At 41.4% G+C, this 20,979-nt stretch overlaps 1 protein-coding gene across 3 annotated transcripts in view; it reads left to right on the top strand.

The window, feature by feature from the left end:
- The window catches only part of SLC35D2 (solute carrier family 35 member D2), a 28,278-nt gene that overhangs the window by 2,291 nt on the left and 5,008 nt on the right, over positions 1 to 20,979 (top strand). The window contains exons 2-9 of one of the 3 annotated variants that reach the window (XM_008163172.4): positions 3,815 to 3,881; positions 4,858 to 4,891; positions 5,824 to 5,910; positions 9,551 to 9,618; positions 12,159 to 12,230; positions 14,077 to 14,145; positions 15,398 to 15,500; positions 17,327 to 17,419. In XM_008163172.4, the coding sequence (XP_008161394.2) occupies positions 4,871 to 4,891; positions 5,824 to 5,910; positions 9,551 to 9,618; positions 12,159 to 12,230; positions 14,077 to 14,145; positions 15,398 to 15,500; positions 17,327 to 17,419 (513 nt within the window). In that variant the 5' untranslated portion in view covers positions 3,815 to 3,881; positions 4,858 to 4,870. Of the gene's footprint in view, positions 1 to 3,814; positions 3,882 to 4,857; positions 4,892 to 5,592; positions 5,764 to 5,823; positions 5,911 to 9,550; positions 9,619 to 12,158; positions 12,231 to 14,076; positions 14,146 to 15,397; positions 15,501 to 17,326; positions 17,420 to 20,979 lie in introns of all 3 variants that reach the window. The other 2 variants (XM_005304280.4, XM_024101147.3) reach the window with 2 other exon arrangements.

The raw sequence follows: 20,979 nt of genomic DNA on the forward strand, positions 1-20,979 counted from the left end.
GTTTACAATATCCGTACCGTCAAACAACGTTCACAGTAATGTTTTCATCACTGTAAACGATGTCTGTAATTTTGAGTACAATGATGTAGTTGTGATGCTGGCAGAGCAGGTGCCAGCTCATGCCCAGGCCTCACTGAACACTTACAAATGCTTAGCTCGAAACCAGTCTTGTTTACCTGTGTGTTAGCATCATCAGAATAGATATTATATATTAAGTTGATAAGATATTAGATGTTTTGTGTTTATACTTCATAAAATGCTTGTAGGATGCTGCATGTATTAATCTCACTTATAATCTCTATAGCCCATGGTGTAAAACTATATTGAGTGCTTGCATTGTAAACCTCTGTAATTGTGTATCTCAACAAACCGGAAAAGAAACATTGATTAAGGTAAAGTGCTTGCCCTGCATACAATAATGGTCCATTGAAAGCAATTGAAAGTAGCATCGGAGGGCCGAGACTTTGTTGATTGCATTCCTAACTGCCTCCCAAAAGAAGAGAACATCAGTTTGGGGCTCTGGAGAGGAGGGGATAAAAATCCCTGACAAGGAGAATTTGAATCTCTTGTATGCTATCTGGACTCTGAGTGGCAAGGATTCCTAAACATAAGTAGAGCGATCCCCATGCCGCTTGGCATGGGTTAGCCCTGAAAAAAGACATTTTGCATTGACCAATCACTACAACGCTGTCATTCTTAGGATTTAGACTGCAACTCATTTGTGTTATATGCTTGCTTGCTTTAACCTGTAAATAACTCTTATTTCTTTTGCTTAATAACCCTTTAGTTAGTTTATTACAGAATTGGCTACAAGGGTTCTCTTGGTGTGAGATCTAAGATACCAATTGATCTGGGATAAGTGACCAGTCTCTTGGGACTGGGAGCAACCTGAATATTTTGTGCTTTTTGGTGTAAGTGACCATTTATCACTAAATCCAGCTTGCGTGTGTGGCAAGATAGACTGGAGAGCCTAAGGGGACTGTCTGTGACTCCATGGTAAGACAGTTATAGTGATTCAGGAGTTCACATTTTTTACTGGGTTGGTAAAATCTAATTGTAGAACATACCACCAGTTAGGAGTGTCTGCCCTGTTTCTGACAGTCTACTCTGAGGTAGGCAGTCACAGTTGTGAGCCACTCCAGACAGCCTGACAATAGATCAGGCAGGGGAGTGGTAATCCAGGGGTCGGCAACCTCTGGCACGCGGCTCGCCAAGGTAAGTCCCCTGGCGGGCCAGGCCAGTTTGTTTACCTGCCGCGTCTGCAGGTTCGTCCGATTGCGGCTTCCACTGGCCGCGGTTCGCCACTCCAGGCCAATGGGGGCTGCGGGAAGTGGCGCAGGCCGAGGGATGTGCTGGCCACGGCTTCCTGCCGCCCCCATTGGCCTGGAGCAGCGAACCACGGCCACTGGGAGCTGCGATTGGCCAAACCTGCGGATGCGGCATGTAAACAAACTGGCCCGGCCCACCAGGGTGCTTACCCTGGCGAGCCACGTGCTACAGGTTGCCGACCCCTGGCTTAATCCCTTTAATTTTAGATCAGATTTGGTAACAATATGCACTGAAAGCAGTGTGGTAAAAAGCAGTGTGGTAAAAAAAAAGGTGTTTCTATTGCTTTTTCCCCCTCAAACTTTTATCATAATGGTTTTAAAAAAATGTCGACCAGCTCCATAGCTGGTCAAAACCCGCATGAAACCATCAGGCAAAATTTAGGCTCTTTTGAAAATTCCTGCTTAAGTGACTTGTTTGAGGTCACAGAGGGAGTCTGAACCCAGATCTCCTGAATTCCAAAGCAGAGCCCTACCCATAAGATCATTCTTCTACCTACATGCTCACAAAAAAACTCAGGGCAAATTGAAGGCCTATATCATACATCGAGGCTCACTAACACAGATCCCTGTGGCCAATGGAATTCCATTGACTTGATTAGAAAACAAAATCAAATACAGAATTAAGAACATTTCAAGTAATAGAACAAGTCTAATAAAATATTAGTGAAAAAAGTGAATAAGCTCAGCAAGTGAATATGATTATCAGTGTTGTAATCCCATCACCAGTAGCAGCACAGAGGTGAAACAAGTACTGTTGTTAAATCTTTCCCTCTTATGTATGGGGGGAAAATAATAAAGAAGCACTTTCCTGATTTGAAGATTCTTGACAGTTCAGCAGCAAAACCACTGTTCCTTCAGATACAAAAGATTGATATTTCCCTAAACACCTGTTTAGCGCCTAATTACCTGTATACCTGAAAGTCCAACTATTTGTAGGAATCATTGTCTCTCACAGACTGATAGATAAATTCTGCAATTGAGAATCACAACAATATATAAAACTTTAAGTGTTTTGAACTAGGGATGGAAGAATTTTTTGATGTGCTGCATTTTAAGGTACAGTAACTCCACACTTAAAGTCGTCCCAGTTAACGTTGTTTCATTGCTGATCAGTTAGGGAACATGCTCATTGAAAGTTACACAATGCTCCCTTATAACATTATTTGGCAGCCGCCTGCTTTGTCCACTGCTTGCAGGAAGAGCAGCCCATAGCAGCTAGCTGGTGGGGATTTGTAACCAGGGTGGACCAGGAGGCCCCCTATCAGCTCCCCACTCCCCTAAGTTCCCTGTGCGGCAGCTGCCCAGCAGGCTATCAATTGCCGGCAGTTCAGCTGTCCCTCCCCTCACTGCCATGTGCTGCTCCTGCCCTCTGCCTTGGAGCTGCTCCTGGGAGCCTCCTGCTTGCTGTGCGGGGCGGGGGGGAGGGGGGCTAATGTCAGGTGTCCCCCTCCCCCCTACTCCTGCCCCCTGCTTACCCCTTCTCCATATAGAGCAGGGTGGGGACATGACAGAGCTCAGGACAGAGAGAGCTGGCTGGCCACAGTTGCTATCTCAACTTCCTGATATACTTAAAAAGACAATGTACTTAGAATGGTGTCATTGTACTTAAAGGGGCAATGCGTATCTCTCTCTCTCTCTCCCACACACAGGGTATGTGTCTCTGTCTGTCATGCTGTCTTCCCTCCCTCCATTTGTGCTGCCTTGTAGAGTGTGAGGCTACATTAACAATAATGTGTTAACCCTTGAGGGCTCAGCCGAATGCTAGTTCATCATTTAGCAGTAAGGCATTCCCTGGAAAATATCCCACCCTCTTCCACCCTCTAACTTCATCACCTCAACCAAGCTTCACAATCATCATTGCTGTGTACAGTATTAAATTGTTTAAAACTTATACTATATATAGTTTTTTTTTTCCCTGTGAAAAAATTTCCCCTGGAACCTAACCCTACCCCATTTACATTAATTCTTATGGGGAAATTGGATTCGCTTAACATCGTTTCGCTTAAAGTTGCATTTTTCAGGAACATAAGTGAGGAGTTACTGTATACAAAGGAAAATAGTTGTAAAACAAAAAATAGACTTCTATTAAATTAATAATAAACAAAAGATATTATATCTTTTGGCTTGAAACAATAATCACATTCAGTCACAGTCCTCTTGGCCAGATGTTACTTCCAGGATTCCTCAGCCTTAGCTAAAGAATATTGCTGTCTTTACAGAGCCCAATCTCTCTCTTTTAACTTATTTATTCTAGTATTTATCAGAAGCTGGACAAAAAAGGTATACAATTTCTCCTGCATTTGCTAAAAGTTAGTGCTCTTTGAATCATACAACTATGGTCTATTATGTGTCTCCCTGATCTTGATATAATACAAGCTTTCATTTGTTGTATAGATGAATACAGACTATGTACTAATATAGTGATGAACAGAATATGTAATACATCTATCAGTAAATATCCTATCTCTTCCATTCGCTATTTCCAGAATCTCATCTCTATTTCCCAGCGGTTTTATCTCTTCCGGACCTTCTTGATCCTCTCTTTATATTATGGTTTGAGTATAGTTATGACATTCTTCCTGCTCTGTTCAGATTGTTTCTACTGCTAACACTACAGTCCTGGTCTGAGGTCACTCAGCTGAGAAGGGTACTTCCTAGTACTTGCTCAGTGGTGCTGTAACAGTTTTTTGCAACCTCTGTGATTCATAATCACATTGTCATGGAGTGCTGGACACTGGATGCCTGCAGTTAGAAAGCTTGCCAAGAAATCAGATGCTTGCTTTCTTAAGCTACATGCAGACTTGCACCAAAATAGGGTCTAATACATACGTTTTGCTATTGTGGTGAAAGTTTGTGTGCAGACCAACCCTGGTGCCAACCAGTCCTGAGAGATGCTAAGTGCCTCCTGGGAAGCAGTGACTATTAAATTCATGAAGAGTTGAGGTCACTCAGCACTTAACGAGTTTGCACCCACAGATTCCAGCCTGTGTTTCTATGGAATAAGAAGCATCTGTAGACACTTGTTGCTAGACCCATCTCCTAACATCAAGATACCCATGGAGAATTAGTGCCTTAACATTTTTTTTAATTAATTTATTATGGATTAAAAAAAGATCCTTGGGGGCTTTATGATTCTACAAATATCCTACTCAAACTGCATCCCTTCCATTGAAGTATCTTTGGTTTGGGCTGAAGCCAACCCACAGGGTGGAGAAATAGGCTTTTTTTTTTTTAGCAGCCAATGTATGTTTCTGCAACATTTATACAGCCTGTGATGTATTGCATTTTGGGGGGTAGGGGGTGGGGGGAGGAAATTGCCTTTGACTAAAATAGTGCAAGATTACCTGGGACTTCAGTGACAGTTGCCGGTTGCTCAGCACTTTTGAAAATTTGGCCAGTCATGTAGGTATCTAACATGGATTTAGACACCCATTTTTGATAAGATTGGCCTAAAGGAATAGGAACCCTATTGCTTCCTCACACTTTTGTTGTTGTGGTATGTGCATTTATAGTTCTCTTTTCTTTTCAGATTCCCATCTCCAATGGTTCTTGGAATTGGACAGGTATGTTCAACAATAAAACTTAATATACTGTAGTTAAGATTGATAATGAAATTAAGTGCTTTCATCTTAGGCTACGTCTATACTTACCTCCGGGTTCGGCGGTAAGCAATCGATCTTCTGGGATCGATTTATCACGTCTTGTCTAGTCGCGATAAATCGATCCCAGAAGTGCTCGCCGTCGATGCCGGTACGCCTGCTCTGCGAGAGGAGTACGCGCAATTGACGGGGGAGCCTGCCTGCCATGTGTGGACCCGCGGTAAGTACCTTGTATTTCGAACTAAGGTACTTCGACTCAGCTACGTTATTCACGTAGCTGAAGTTGCATATCTTAGTTCGAACTGGGGGGTTAGTGTGGACCAGCCCTTACAGTGCAATAATACTGTTATGGAAGAAATCACTCTTCCTCACAGTTTATCTTTTTTAACAACCTGGAGGAAATTAGGATCCAATTCATCCCTTATGGGGGAAAACCCATGTAGAGGACTGGAAATGCTACAAACTTTCTCTTGCAAAATTCAGTCAACAAGATGCTCAGCCCTCAAAATCTGCTAGTTCCCAGGATCCATATGGATCCCAGGGGATCCACTGAAGACCTGGGATTTATGTGTGGTGGCACTGTCTCTGCATTCCCTCATAGTTTTCTCGAATTCCCTTGCAGTTTGCTAATAGGGATCCACATAATTTTTGTTCTTTGATTACAGAGGCCAAGGGGACAATAAAGCTGAGCACAATGGTGTAGCAGGAGAAAGGGAGAAATCTTTGTTAAAGAGATATCTAAACATTTGTCTACACTGGGAATGAAAAGAGTTGATGACTCAAAGAAGGAATGGGTGGGGAGAATAGAGCCCAAGAGGGAAACAGTTATTTTATATGTAAGTTTAAAATAGCGTTTGGCTCTTACATTGTGTCTTGCTTTTCTTTTCTTATTTTAGATGGCAACCACCATACTTATTCTGTATGTGTCAAAATTAAATAAGATTATTCACTTCCCTGATTTTGACAAAAGTATCCCTGTGAAGGTATGAAAAGTCTGGATTTTGAAACTAAAAGGAAATTATACCTTTGTCAATAGTCTTCTTACTGTGGTTTTTCAAAAATGTTTTCTTTGGACAGAAGGTACAATGGAAAAATTGCAAACATTCTGATTTTTCCAGATGTTCCACGAAATTTTGATTTTATATCTTTATTTTATTAATTTGTTGTAAGTAGATAATTTAATTTCACTATAAACATCTTGCATTTTATAGAGACAGAATTAAATTGCAGTTTGATTATATAGTTTGTGTTTAGCATGAGAGAGGATGCATTTGAGACGGTAGTGTCTAACAATAAAATTATCTTCTCAGATCAGCCCCACAGTTTGACTCCAGTATTCTGTAGTGGGAAAACACTATTATTATTATTTATGTGTAAACAGGACCCATTTTACTACATGCACTACATACACATAGTAAGAGTGCTTATAGTCTGAAAAAACAAGACAAAGGTAGGGTGACCAGATGTTCCTATTTTATAGGGACAGTCCCGATTTTTGGGACTTTTTCTTATATAGGCTCCTATTACTCCTTACCCCAATCCCGATTTTTCACATTTGCTGTCTGGTCACCCTAGACAAAGGATAGGAGAAAGGATCTATTATCTCAGTTTGTCATACTGGGAACGGAGGCACAGAGTGAATAAGGCACTGAGCCTGCAGTGAAATGCACATAGGCAGACTGTTGCATCACTGCAGAATGCCATGGAAGTCACTGGGACTTTGGATGGGTGCAGAGGTCTGCCCGTGTGCATCGTTTTGCAGGATCAGGGCCTAAATGCTTTGCCCAAGGTCACACAGGAAGTCTGGGTTCAATTCCCAGCTCTTCCATTGATCTCTTCAGTCCCAGTCTGGTACCTTAATTACAGAACCATCCTTCCTATAGGGCCTAAGAAGTTTTACCATGAACACACCTTACAACTAAAGAGCCTGATCCCATGAGCCCTATTTACATGGAATTCCCATTGAAATCAATGGGACTTCTGTGTATAGAAGTCTTGCAGGAACAGCTATGACCAGGGGGAACACCTGTCTCAGTGGGTAGGTTGGTACTAAGGGGCAGTAGCGCAAATCTCAGAAATGTATTGGATCCTTGAGACCATCTTTTTCCCCATCCAAACTGCTCCCCACATACATTCTTTCCATGCTGTACCCTTGGTGCCAGGCATTCCTTTTATATTTTTCAATATTAATGCTTTGGAGGTTTTCTGGGACTATATCTTGAGCAATCGGTGTTGCAACATTTCAGCAGTTATTTACCAGCCGTAATACCAGATTTTCCTAGTCTCAGCACGCCAGTTGCATTTATATTTGTTGATTCTTTTACTTTGTAAAGTGTGTTTAGGCTGTAATTAACTGTAGCACAGTTAGACTCCCTTTCACTTTCAAGTTCTCTTATGTCACTGTGGCTTCTCATTCCCAGCATAGAGTATTCCAGCATTGCTCTTATCCATTATGCTGTAGGAGAGCCAGAGGCCACAAAATGAAACAAAAAGGCCTCCTGCTAGATGCCAAGCTAGGACTTCTGTGTATAGAAGTCTTGCAGGAACAGCTATGACCAGGGGGGACACCTGTCTCAGTGGGTAGGTTGGTACTAAGGGGCAGTAGCGCAAATCTAGAGTTGAGGGTGCTCAGCAGTTAGCATGATTGGACCCACATTTGAGATGGAGAATCTTTAAATTGCAGATAAATTTAATCTGAACTTTGAATTTGAGACCTGAGCCTGCAAACTGCTGATTTCAGTGGGAGAAGCTCTCAGTATTTGGCTTTTGTTTGGCTAATTTTTCACTGCCCTCTGGGATTGTGCAAGGTGAGCTGCAGTTGTCTGTGGTTTTTCACCATTACAATAAGTGAAAATATATTCTCTTTTCCATTGCACTAAGTTCCATTTTCACCCCATATCTAAAGTTCTCTTTCTGGATAACATGCTGCAGCAGGGGGTTGTTATTACTAAATGTTTGCAGGGTCATGAGAGATTTATAGGCTATAAATAAACTGTCGCCTTTTTCCGCCTCCGTCTCCTTTGTTCTTCCCTTCTACTTGAGAGCAAATATTGCATAATTTAAAAAATAAATAAAATGTTCATGTCTATATGCTTTTGTCACATAGAGCTTTAAAAGCACAGAATTCAGTGTCTCTTGGGGAACACACACAGCAACATCAGGCATGTTGAGACATGTTTTTCCCCCGCCCCATGCCGGTCCAGCTCTGCTAGCTCATGCAGAGCCAGGCCAGAGCTATGGCTCCTCTCCATCCCCTCTGGTTACCTCTGTTGGCTTTAGACTCCCATGGTCTTTCTGTGTCAGGGATACATAGCTCCTTGCATGCTCTTTTCGGGCTAGATGCAATCTATTGTTATTTGTTTGTATTGTGGTAGGGCCCAAAGGCTTCTGTCAGAGTCATAGGGTTGTCAACTTTCTAATCACACAAAACCGAACACTCCTGCCCCGAGGCCCCGCCTGTGCCCCACCCCTTCTCTAAGGCCCTGCCTCCGCTCACTCCATCCCCCCTCCCTCCATTGCTCGCTCTCCCACCGCACCCCACCCTCACTCACTTTCATCGGGCTGGGGCAGGGGGTTGGGCTGGGGGTGGGGTTGGGTTTGAGGACTCTGGCTGGAGGTGTAGGCTCTGGGGGTGGGGCCAGGCATAAGAGTTTTGGGGTACAGGAGGGGGCTCAGGGCTGGGGCAGGGTACAGGCTCCAGGAGGAAGTTTGGGTGTGGGAGGGGACTCCGAGCTGGGACGGGGTTGGGGTGCAGAGTCCTGGCAGTGCTTACCGTGGCTCTCAGGAAGCGGCCGCCAGGTCCCTGCCATGCAGCCCCTAGGCACATGAGTGGCCAGGGAGGCTCACGCTCCCAGGTGCTGCCCCCGTTGCTCCCATTGGTCATGGTTCCTGGCCAATGGGCACCGAGGAGCTGACACTAGGGGAGGGGGCAGCGCCCGGAGTCTCCCTGGCTGCCCATACGCTTAGGGTCACAAGGACCTGGTGGCCACTTCTGGGAGCCGCGTGGAGCTAGGGCTGAAAACTGGATGCCTGGCAACCCTACAGTGTCAGGACAACATTGTTATAGGTGCTGCCCTAAAGGGCCTACAATCTAACCTAGCCCTAAACATTTAATTTTTCTTTTCAGCAGTGTGTATAGTTTATATTATTGTTCACTAAGACTCCTCAATAGCTGTACTTAAAATAATCTTTTTCTATACATACCTCCTCTGTGTACTCTATTGTGTCCTTACAGAAGATCAGTCGTGCTTTCATTCCACCTGCTCAATTGCTTTCTGTTTTAAATCTAAATAAAACCAGTAGGTCTAGGCTAATAATCAAGTATTAATTTTGCAAAAGTGAAACCAGTCAAGTGCTGAATATTTCTTTTTTAACGTATATTGGGCCAGATCCTCAGCTAATGTAATTCAGTGTTGCTCTATTGGAGTCAATGGAGCTATGCCAATGAACACCAGTCAAGGATCTGAGTTTGATAAAGTCAGTGGATGTGAGGTTCTTTCCCCCCCCCCTTAAGAAAAAGAATCTGTTTCAGGAATGAAGGAATTTTACACTATTAAAATAACTCAAAGTTCCTCAATAGTAAAGCATAGGTCTAATGTGAATTGTGCTCTGACTTTATTGCAGTTGTTTCCTCTGCCTCTGCTTTATGTTGGAAATCACATAAGTGGATTAACAAGCACCAGCAAACTAAGGTACAGTAAGCGCAGGTCGTAGCTAGACCATTTGGATTTTATAATTTTATTCTTGTAGGTACAAAGTATAAGGTTAAAGGTTAAGATTTTCAAAGTAATGCCGGGGACTTAGCTGCACATTAATTTTAATGGATGATGTATGACTAAATCCCCTGCACTGCTTTTCAAATCTCAACCAAAGCAGCTGATCAGTTTACAATCTCTGTGCTGCCTTTAGGAGAGATTAGCATGGTCTGTACCAACAGAGAGTGTGAACGCAGTTTCACTGCATAGATGAATGTGTTTGTTAAATGTTTTCCTCTCTTCATGTGACTGGCCAGCATTCCATTTGTAGCCCAACAAGTGGGGTGAAACCTGTAAGAAAAATGCCTTTACGTGCATATGAATAGTTTTGAGATCTATGGTGAAAAGCCCTATATAAGACCTAGGTATTTATTTATTTATTATTTTCCTTTGTATACAGAAGTCTTGCATGAGTTACGTAGAATGGTACAGGGGAGGGATGGAATTCACATGTAGTAGGAAGGGCAGGCTGTGGACAGGACATACAGAAGGCATACATACTTACATTTTCTAATCCATGGTGGTTGCCTTCACACCAGGGGTGCAGGTATAAGGATTATTGGCAGGACTGAGATGACCTCGGATCTGCTATATGAATTGAGTGACCGAGCTCCCTGTGGAAGGGGATCAGAGGCAGCATGGTTGTAGTAGCACCTGAGGCTGCAGTAGTGCCCAGGGAACAATTTCCAATAATATTATACTGGAGGGTCCCAAACTGTAGTCTATGGAGCTGGGGCTGATGGTCCTAATTTCCAGCTGAGAGAAACAGAATACACGAGAGGGAGATGAAATGAAGAACAAAAGCAGGGGTTAAATTTTCTCCAATAAAACTATCGCTTAATGCATGGAAGATAACTAAAAACCACAAATACTTTCCTTAATTAACTTTTCCTTGTGTAAGCAGTAGGTTTGTTTACCCCCTGAATAGTATTCAGTTGTCACTGGGAGGGGAAGTGGTCTGTGTGACCATAAATGGGCATGGCAAGTGTTCTGTGAGAGAACCTCTGGTAAAATGTGGACCACACTTCGAAAAAAACATGAAAACCCCTATCATAAACCTTTCTGTGTTTTACAGTGTTTTAATTGCAAATTAAATTAGATTAAAATTAGGAATTAAAAAGAGTTTGGATGTGTGTTTCATACATTTGAGAGGCTTTGGTGGTGTGAATATATATTGCTTTTTTCTTTTTAAGATAACAAATGAATTTTCTATAATTTAAAGATACTGAAGACCTGATTCTGAAACCCTTTATCCATGGTGTGTAGCATGTAATCACCAAAGTCCAATTAAAGTGACATGGCAATTTTCCAATGTGACTGATCCTTTTATAACTGTTGTATGGCCTGCAACAATATGGTATTTAATAATTAATTTGCTGATGTGAATTTGAAATTGCTTTAAGCTCAACAAAATCTAACAGTGAGTATTGTAGTTTGGTTCACAAATTATTTTGAAATACAAAGGTATTGGTCTATTATAATTTCAAATGCAAGAACCCATCTCCCACTGCAATAATATACTTTTAGATTTACTCATCACAATTTTGCACCATGATTTCATATAATAACATTAAGGAATACTGCAGTGTTTTAATAGTTAATATGTAATTCACCATATGAAATTTTCCACATCTAGTTTTTGAAAGAATATGTCCTGAAGACAAGATATAGATGTATAAATCCAAGATTTCAGTGAGTTGTAAGCCTGAAACTAGGATTTGTATAATTTTTTAACATGATCACTAGTCATTACCTTGTAAAAGGGATTAATTGGTCCAGATGTCCGAGGTGTCTAATTTCCAAAACATCAGCTGCAAAGGCATTATCAATAAACACACAAGACCCTATAATGCATCATTCTGTGTATACTAACAATCTGTTATTCAAATGCAACGATTTTTTTTAATAGACAGGGTTACTACCGACTTACATGATTCTAGTATGTTCCATCTTTTTGGTTTTATTTCATTTTTTAAATACAAAACCTGGTTGATGTTAAGCACAATCCCTTGAATTATATTTCTTTTATTCATTTATAGAGCCACATTCACTGGTCATATTTAAACTTTATAATAAAGGCCCTCATTATTTATTATAACCAGGATTTCTACAGAAAACATCAATTCAGAGGGGCTGCATTAGATAGAATTTGAAAATAATGATTTCTATTCCTTTTCCTCTTTTCGAACTCTGAGGAGCTTTGTAACAGGTAGCCAAGTTTTGTTTGTTTTGAAAAATTGGCAGGACTCTTTATTTGCAGTGATTATGTTATCTAATCTGACTCTGGTGTCAGACTGACATTTTTATGTGTGGTAACAGGCTGAGAATTCATTTTGCTATCTTCTTAAGGCTAGTCTATTTAGTTCATCTTCTGCTTAGTGAATTTAGGTAAGAATTAAGCGAATAAAAATGCTTTGCGTTTGACACAGTGCTTGGATCATTTTTTTTCTTTTTTCTTTTTTCCTTTTTTTGGACAGTTTGCCGATGTTTACAGTGCTCAGGAAGTTTACCATTCCACTTACATTACTGCTGGAAATCATCATACTTGGGTGATTTTTGTTTGTTTGTTTGTTTCATTTGCAAAATACCTTTTATTTTATGTCATTACCAAGTGGAGGATTTGTGGTATTCAGTCAGGATGTTGCATCGCTGATTTTCACTGATTAGAAAAACTCAGAGAAGAGTATAGAAACTAGTTAGAATTTATTTGTGAAAATAAAAAAAATATACATTTTTGTGGATCTAGGACAAAATCCGCTCACCTTAATTCATATGAGTGAGTCCAGTGACTTCACTTCGCCTGAGTAACATAAGCAGGGTTTGGTCCAAATTGTTGTTTGTTAGGCTAAGGTCTGCTCTTTTTAGACACCAATCCTGCAAACTGCTCCAAACAGGCAGAGCCTTGTGCCCACATGCAGCCCTGTGGAAGTCAGTGGAGCTATGCAGGAGGCTGCTCATGCAGAACAGCTTGGTGGGTTGGGCCTTAAAATGTACTTGCTCAATAAGGCAAAGTGGGCATCTACCAATCTGTGTAAACAGCATTCTTTGTAGGGTTACCATATCTAATAAATAAAAAAAGAGGACCCTCCACGGGCCCTGCCCCCGCCCATTTCCCCACCCCTAGCCCCGCCCTAATTCCGCCCCCTCCTCCCTCCCACTCCCAGCCACGGGGAAAGGGCTGCCCCAGCGCTACCGGCTTCAGGGTTTGCCGGGCAGCCCACAGACCCTGCGCCCCCAGCCGGTGCTTCCCCAGCGCAGCTGGAGCCCGGGAGGGGAAGCGCCCAGCCGGGGGCGCAGGGTCTGGAGGCTGCCCAGCAAACCATGAAGCCGGTAGCGCTCGGGCTTTGGGCAGCCCCTATGCCTCCGGACCCTGCACCTCCAGCCGGGCACTTCCCCTCCCGGGCTCCGGCGGCGCAGGGTCCGGAGGCACGGGGGCTGCCCGAAGCCGGTAGCGCTCGGGCAGCCCAGCTCTTAAACAGAGCCGAAGAGGAGCAGAGCCTCCAGCCACGGCGGCTCTGCTCCTCCCCGACTCTTCGGCTCTGTTTAAGAGCCGGGCTGCCTGAGCGCTACCGGCTTCGGGCAGCCCCTGTGCCTCCGGACCCTGCGCCGCCGGAGCCCGGGAGGGGAAGTGCCCGGCTGGGGGCGCAGGGTCTGGAGGCATGGGGGCTGCCCGAAGCCGGTAGCGCTCGGGCAGCCCGGGTCTTAAACAGAGCCGAAGAGTCGGGGAGGAGCAGAGCCGCCATTTTCCCGGACATGTTCGGCTTTTTGGCAATTCCCCCCGGACAGGGGTTTGACTGCCGAAAAGCCGGACATGTCCAGGAAAAAGAGGACGTATGGTAACCCTAATTCTTTGGCCAAATTAATTAAAAATAAATCAGTTGTTTGGTATAAAAGAAATTAGAGTTGTAATAACCAGCCCCAGAATCAATAGACCAAATCATACTGTCAGTTACACAAATGCCACCCCATTGAAGACTGCGGTTGCATTAGTGTACCTGAGGCAGACTTTGTCCCACTGTCACCAGCATTGAAACATATTTTTCTTGGCTTTACTTTGGAAATTATCTAGCAGTAGAGGACCTTTGACAATTTGTGACCCTGTTTATCGAGCTATGTTTACAGAACCCAAAGTATTAGAGCATTAGCATTTTGTTACAATAACAATATCTCAAAAAAGACTATATTTAAATTATGACAAGATTAGCAAAGTAATCTTACAGGCAGAACTCTCCTTGATGTCAGAAAGAACTTTTCCTGCTTAGGGCTACCAAGATTTGTCCTTCTGTTGGTTATTTTCCAAATACTAATTGTTTTTGAAGCCTTTTAAATGGACTGGAAGCCAGTTAGTTTCTCTTCTAATATTCTAAATATGGACTTGTCTAATTTTTGTTACAGGAAACGATATTCACTGGGTATTATAGTCAGCGTATTTACCATCATTCTTGGGGCTTTCATAGCCGCTGGGTAAGGCTTTCATTTCTTCTCATTAAGTAATGTTTGAAGTTTATTTTTTTCTTTGTTATTAAGGGGCAAATCCTATTAAAGAAATAAATTAGAGAAGAGATCTACTAAAGTGGAGGGGGGGGGGATCACAATCATATAAGGGCAAAATCTAGTTCTTACTGAACAATGTTTCTGTTATCTACATTTTTAGTAGGTTTTGCATATACATGCTAATTTAAATAACACAACAAGCCAAAAATACACAAGAGCAACTGTTTTTCCTTGATAAAATTCTAAATATAACATAAACATAAGAACCCTCCCTCCCCCCGCCAATCCTTGAGAGAAGGTGGGTGGTCTGTTGGTTATCATGTAATTAGAGTAGGCAGTGTTCATAGTTCATATAATTTTGGAGAAGTTTAAATTTGAGATGGATCACTTTAGGAGGGGCACGGGTGGCGGGGGCTGTATTCTACTGTCTCCTCTGCCTTTCCTGTTAGAAAATTATTTTATTCGGATGGAATTCCGTAAGAAATGTAGCATATTTTGGTTAGCTACATACAAAGTATAAAGCAGTTAGGTATAGTTCAGTGAATAATTTCCATCTGTCATGAATTTAATGTCTCCACCATCATTTAAACAAATTGCCCTATTTGAGAATAGTAACCAAACAAAACTGAAGAGACACTTATTTCTCGTCGGATTCTACTTATAAAAATTGGTTAGATTCTAAACCATAGTTACTGCTTGTGTGAAAAAGTTCAGTAAGTATTGGACATGTTGTCAGGACTGAGCTAGATGGAAAAACAGGGCAAAAGTAGAATGGAACAGTACTGACAGTTCTTTATTGCATGAATTTCTGTGAAGAGCTGAATTGTTTGTAATATTGACGTTTGTGGAAATGTAAAATAGTTCAGCGTACAAAAAAGACATAAGGCAAAACCCTGAATTTGCTGGGGTTGTCAAGGTTTATATTCGTCTGTGTGTGTGTATACAGTAACTCCTCACTTAAAGTCATCCGGGTTAAGTTGTTTCGTTGTTACGTTGCTGATCAATTAGGGAACATGTTTGTTTAAAGTTGTGCAATGCTCCTTTCTAACGTCATTGGCAGCGGGGAGCCCCGGGACCTTTAAATCCCCGCCGGAGCTCCGGCAGCTTAACGTTGTTTCACTTAAAGTCGCATTTTTTCAAGAACATAACTACAGCGTTAACGAAGGAGTTACTATATATAGTAATTATATATAATATATATAATTTTTTTTTTCCCCCCCAGATCAGATCTCTCTTTTAATTTGGAAGGCTACACCTTTGTGTTACTAAATGATATCTTCACAGCAGCAAATGGAGTATACACTAAACAGAAAATGGATCCAAAGGTAATTTTGTGGTGATCAGGTTGAACTTAGTCATTTTGTGCATGTGATAAAGGAAAGTCATCTACTGTTATGTGACTTCTTGCGTACGAGTGGGGTAACACCAAATTTAACAAAGAGAGTCAATTTCATTTGCCTTCATGTTCCAGTTAATATACATACTCTAATATAGATTGGCTTAGGGAGAAGCTGTTAGGAATTTCTCAGCCCACGCATGGGTGAGTAACATGTTTGATTTTCACTTAGTTTAGCCTCTGAGGCAGAGTGTAACATAATCTTGTTTTACCAAAGACAGAAAAAATAAACTTCACTTTCCCAAAAAGTAATTCTATCCAGAAACTAGAGTAAAAGCAAAATGTGTTTACGATATCATGCATATCTGGAGGAGAACAACTTTTTGGCCACAAATGATCTTTATCAAAGCAAAAGATTATATAAAATGAGCTGGGAGTGATGTTAATCTCAATCCAATTCTTAGTAACCAAGTGTTTTATATCACTAAATGTGCCAACTGTTGTGGTGATGCTGGTATAACAGGTGGCTTTGGAGAGCCCCGGAACTGAACGTGCATGGAAAATGAACCATCTTGCCCCAGTGGGTGGTTCCACAAGAACATAGCATGTAATTAAGGACTTTGTGGAAGGTTGCCTCTTTCCATGCTGTACCCACCTGAGTGGTATTGTGATCACATTAAGCATTTAATATCAATCATTTTACACTTTTTTTTCCAAACTAACAATATCTTTGAATTTTACTCTGTTTGTTGTTTTTTAAATGAAACCATTTTGGAGTTGTAATTCTTGTTTCCTTCAGTTTTTCTTGCATTTTTCTAACGCAGAAATGACCAAAACAAAATGGTGCAAGAATAAACTAACACAAAAAGAACAGATTATGCACTAATCCCTTGTAATTCAAGAAGCAATTTGCTCTCCAAAACAAGAAGTGCTATGAAGCTGGCAGGCCTTTATAGCTTTAAGCACCAAGCATTAAACACATTGGGTGAAACCTGGCCCTACTGAAGTCGATGGGAGTTTTACCATTGACTTCACTGGGGCCAGGATTTCAGCCCTACAATGGGTATATGTCCTTTAGTAATCAAAGAGGTCAAACTGAACCTATTCTGTACATTGTACTCCATCTATTTCTGCAGAATTTAAGCTTTCATTTTACAGCAAAAATTAAAACCCAGATATTTGGCTACAGTCAGGGACCACACAGTGTTGCTAAAAGGTGACCTTTGCATTCCCCTGATTCTTGGCTTCCCCTGTACCAGGCAAATCCCCCTACAAAATATTCAGCAGCCTTAGGATTGCTCTAGGTTACATCAGTTGCCAGTGACTCAAAGCGCTCCATATTACCACCCTGGGATCATCCCTTTTCTCCTCGTCACACCCACTACACCGGGGCTGGGGAGGTGATGTAGGAGCCACTGTGTCAGCCCTACACTACTGAAGATTTACCCTATGCTAGATGTGGTGAGTTCTCTCATGGACAGCTATGTCAGGCTAAATCCTTCAGCTGTGTGACACAAAGCAGTTAAAGATTTAGACCTAACTGAGTTTCTAACTGTATGGTTATGGATATATATGTTTGAATGTGAACCAGTGCAGTGTTGCTTTACTGAGTCTGCAGACAGGCTAACTGAAATGTTAGTTCAGCTCAGTGTTTAGTTTTGAAACCCAATGGTAACAAATTTGTCATTTAAATTGTACTGCATGAAGTTTTTCACATTCATAAATAAATTGCCTGAAGGGATGTTGGTTGTTACAGGGATGTTGGTTGTTATCAAATGGTCCAGGTTTACAAAAGGTGTGTTTAATTTTTCACAGGAGCTGGGAAAATATGGAGTCCTTTTCTATAATGCTTATTTTATGGTGATACCCACAATGCTTATTAGCTTCTCCACTGGAGACCTTCAGCAGGTGAGCAGCACCGTTAGACATCTCACACTAGTACACTTCCCTAATTATTTTAGTTATTTTGCTGTATCTAGAGTTCCTTGGAACAAAATGCTCTAGCGCCATTCTCCAAACTTAGGGCCACATTCTGCCCTGAACTACATCCCCGTGCGATCCTGTTAATTTCATTCGGCTTGTACATGGTGTTAGTCCAGCTATGTTCTGGCCATGAATTTTTCAGCCAGCTAGGAAGATTTTTTTTTCTTCAATGTAGGAAGTTCAATGACACAAAATGATGAGTAATCACATCGTAAATTCACTTTCCCACTTTTTCTCCATGATAAAGAACAAATAAAGCTACACTAAGTAGCACAATAGTCTTTCCTTTTTACCTTTTCCCATTACAGTTAGAACTTTGAGATTACTGCTCTCAGTATCTCTCATTTTGACTCTCTACTTCATGGGTTTTTACAAGGCACCTTTCCCTCTGTATTTGGAGGCCAGCATTTGGATTCCATATAGCTTGGGCTTTTTCTTCACCAGAAAGATCCTGCAAACCCTTACTATAATTAGTGGTCCTTAACCATAATACTAGTCCTCTGTCAGTCAGTGTGCAAAACTTACTAATGACTAATGAATAGCAGCTGGAATTACTTACAAAATAAGGCCCAAGCTGTGTCATGTGATTTATGAGCTTTCAGTTTTGCCAAATGCTCTAAAATGAGGCTGAGAGTAGCCAAAGCAAGCAACTTCCATGGCATCTATTCTTCTATCAAAGAGAGAATATTCAGAATTAGCTAGACCCAATCCCCACTTGTGACCTACATATCATTTAGTTATAAGCTCATGATAGCTCAGTGGCCCTTCATAGATAATTATAGCACATCAGTGGAGGCAGTGTTGCACAGTGGATAGAGCACTGGAGACCCACTTTCTATTCCTGGCTCTGCCACTGGCCTGCTGGATGACCTGGGGTAAGTCACATTGTCACTGCTCTGTGCCTCAGTTTCACCATCTGTAAAATGGGGTTAATGATACTGACCTCCTTTGTAAAGTGCTTTGCGATCTACTGCTGGAAAGTGCTATATAAGAGTTTATGTATTATTATTTATTTATTATTATTCATTATATTGTTCTTTGCTGCATGTTGTTGGGCACTTAGTTCTTTGTGACATTCATATTGGTGTGTTCTTAAAATTCTGCAGTTACCTGGAACATTGTCACCCACTACAAATATATTATGGCTTAGTTCAGTCCTTTTTGCAAAACATCATCTTGTGGCTTCAGTCCAGTGAACCCGTGTCTCCATCACAAAAAACACAGCTGCCCCCTTAGTTGGCAGTCTCAATGGAGGCTAAGCTTATGTGGTTATTGGGATTGAACTGCTCTCTCACACTTAGATATGATCCCTGTAAGGCAGGGTTGAGGCATTTTGATGGGAATGCTTGAGGAAGTCTGCTCTGCTGCAGTCTGCGCTATGCTTGTTCTGCGAATAAATCAAGGATTTCATTGTGCTGGGCTGTTGCTCTGGCACCTTTCACAAGCAATTTCATGCACAGTTTATTTTTAAAAAGACCCCATCCCACAAATGTATCATGGCTATTGACAACACATATTTGTACCTATTAGAATTAAGTTCCAGAATAGGAGACACCTGTATAGCTGACCCAGCATGATGAATATTTACTTCAAATAATGGAAAATGCCATGGTAATGTAGAAACATTGATGAATAATCTGTAGATTAAGGGAGATACCTGTTTTTACCTGGTTGTCATGTAACAAATTTTTGTTGCTTTGGTGCTACATTACAATGTTTTCTGCTGTAATTCAGCATGGGCACTGTGCAGTCTGTGCCCTGTAATGAGAAGAGACAACCACATGCCAACCAAAATATTTGTGTTCAATCTGTGTGGAATGGAAACTGTTCCCACTCCCGCTGATTCATACAGATCTGGTAGAGTAAAGCATCCCATAGGCTGGCAGTGAGGAAAGGGTAATCTAGGAGTGTCTTGTTATTAATTTGTCCTTAACACAGCTGGCTGATTGATTGTTAGTGGAGTATGAACTAACAAAACAGAAATGAAGTGTCTTCAGTAACTGTAACAATCATGATTCCAGTTTATCATCAAAGTTAATGCAAATGAATCTTATTGACACATTTAGTAGTGACTGATATGTGAATTTTTTGTTTAGTTGTGTTTCTTCCCAAGGAACAACCTTCAGAGTGATATAGGAGCCTTTTGTTTGACTAGATACATGAAATTTTTCAGATACGGAGTAGTCCTGCCCTTGCACATTGGAAACAAATCTTGATAACATAAGCGAGTGTTTTGATCTCCCCCATACACAATTGCATATTTTTAGGGAGCAGAGTAAGGGCTTCTTTTCACCTCAAAGGCAAAAACGTGTGCACTTCCAAGAAAATATTGCCCAACACCCATATGTGAAAGTGGTAGAAAAATGAGTGTTCAGTATAGCTAGCCCTCCCTTTCATACAGCTATGCATAATGGGTGTTGATAGGACAGCAGATCAAACAAACTATTGTTAATCCTCAAAGCAACTACAGCTAAGAATCCAAACAAGTCACTTGGGGGGTCTGATTTTCAAAAATGTAGAGAGGTCAAATTGCAGTCCTTCTTTGCATGCACATTTACCATCTGTGCCCAGTAACTGGAGAACTGCATGTAAACAAGTCTAGCAGGTGCCTGCCTGCTTGTATGTGCGTAAATTCCTGCTTTGCATGCAACATGCAGTAAGTGTGCTTGTAAAAGATGTGGATCTTAACTCCACTTATGAAAACCAAGCCCTGGTTTACATCTATAAAAGATAGCATAAAAGAGGGTGGGTTATTTTAATAGTTGAGGACGTTTCCAAAGGTAAAGGTTTTTCCCTCTCTAAATTATACCTTACTGTTTGATACTGTTGCTCACCCCCAACAAGACAATCTGCATGCTGAATCCTGCAAACACTTTCTCATATGAGTGGTCCCATTGAATTGTCAGTAATTCTTACCTGGGTTGAGTAGAATGGGTCTAATTAAGTGAATAAGGATGATTTGCACGATTGGGGCTATAGTCCCTTCTATCCAAGGATCTCCTAGTGCTTTACAAATTTTAGTCACAAAACTCCCCTGTAAGATTAAGAATTATCATCTCCAACTGTACAGGCAGAAATTGAGGTCCAGGCAGGTTAAGTGACTTGCCCTGGGTCATATCAGAAGCCTGTGGCAGAGAGGGGACTAGATCCCAGAGCTGCTTATATCTAATCTCATGCTTGAAAACCTTCTAAAAGACACATTCATTTGTAAAATCTCACTGAAAAGAAGGATTAGGGTCTGATCCTGTATCCAGTAATATCTGTAGCAATGCTCCCTTTGCTTTCAGTAGGTGCAGAATTAGGCCCTAAAAGCTGTGAATATGCAATACATTGATATAGAATAGGTGTCTTTTCTGGAGAAGGTTTAATTCTTTATCCTTTAACTAGTTTTAGTGTAAATTCTAGTTTGTTGCATATTAATGATATGCACTATTAGGCAACAGCATCAACGAATGAGAGTTCAAACCAAGATTCTGTATAAAGAA

The sequence above is a fragment of the Chrysemys picta genome, chromosome 6 (assembly GCF_011386835.1).
Source record: "Chrysemys picta bellii isolate R12L10 chromosome 6, ASM1138683v2, whole genome shotgun sequence".
Lineage (NCBI taxonomy): Eukaryota > Metazoa > Chordata > Testudines > Emydidae > Chrysemys > Chrysemys picta.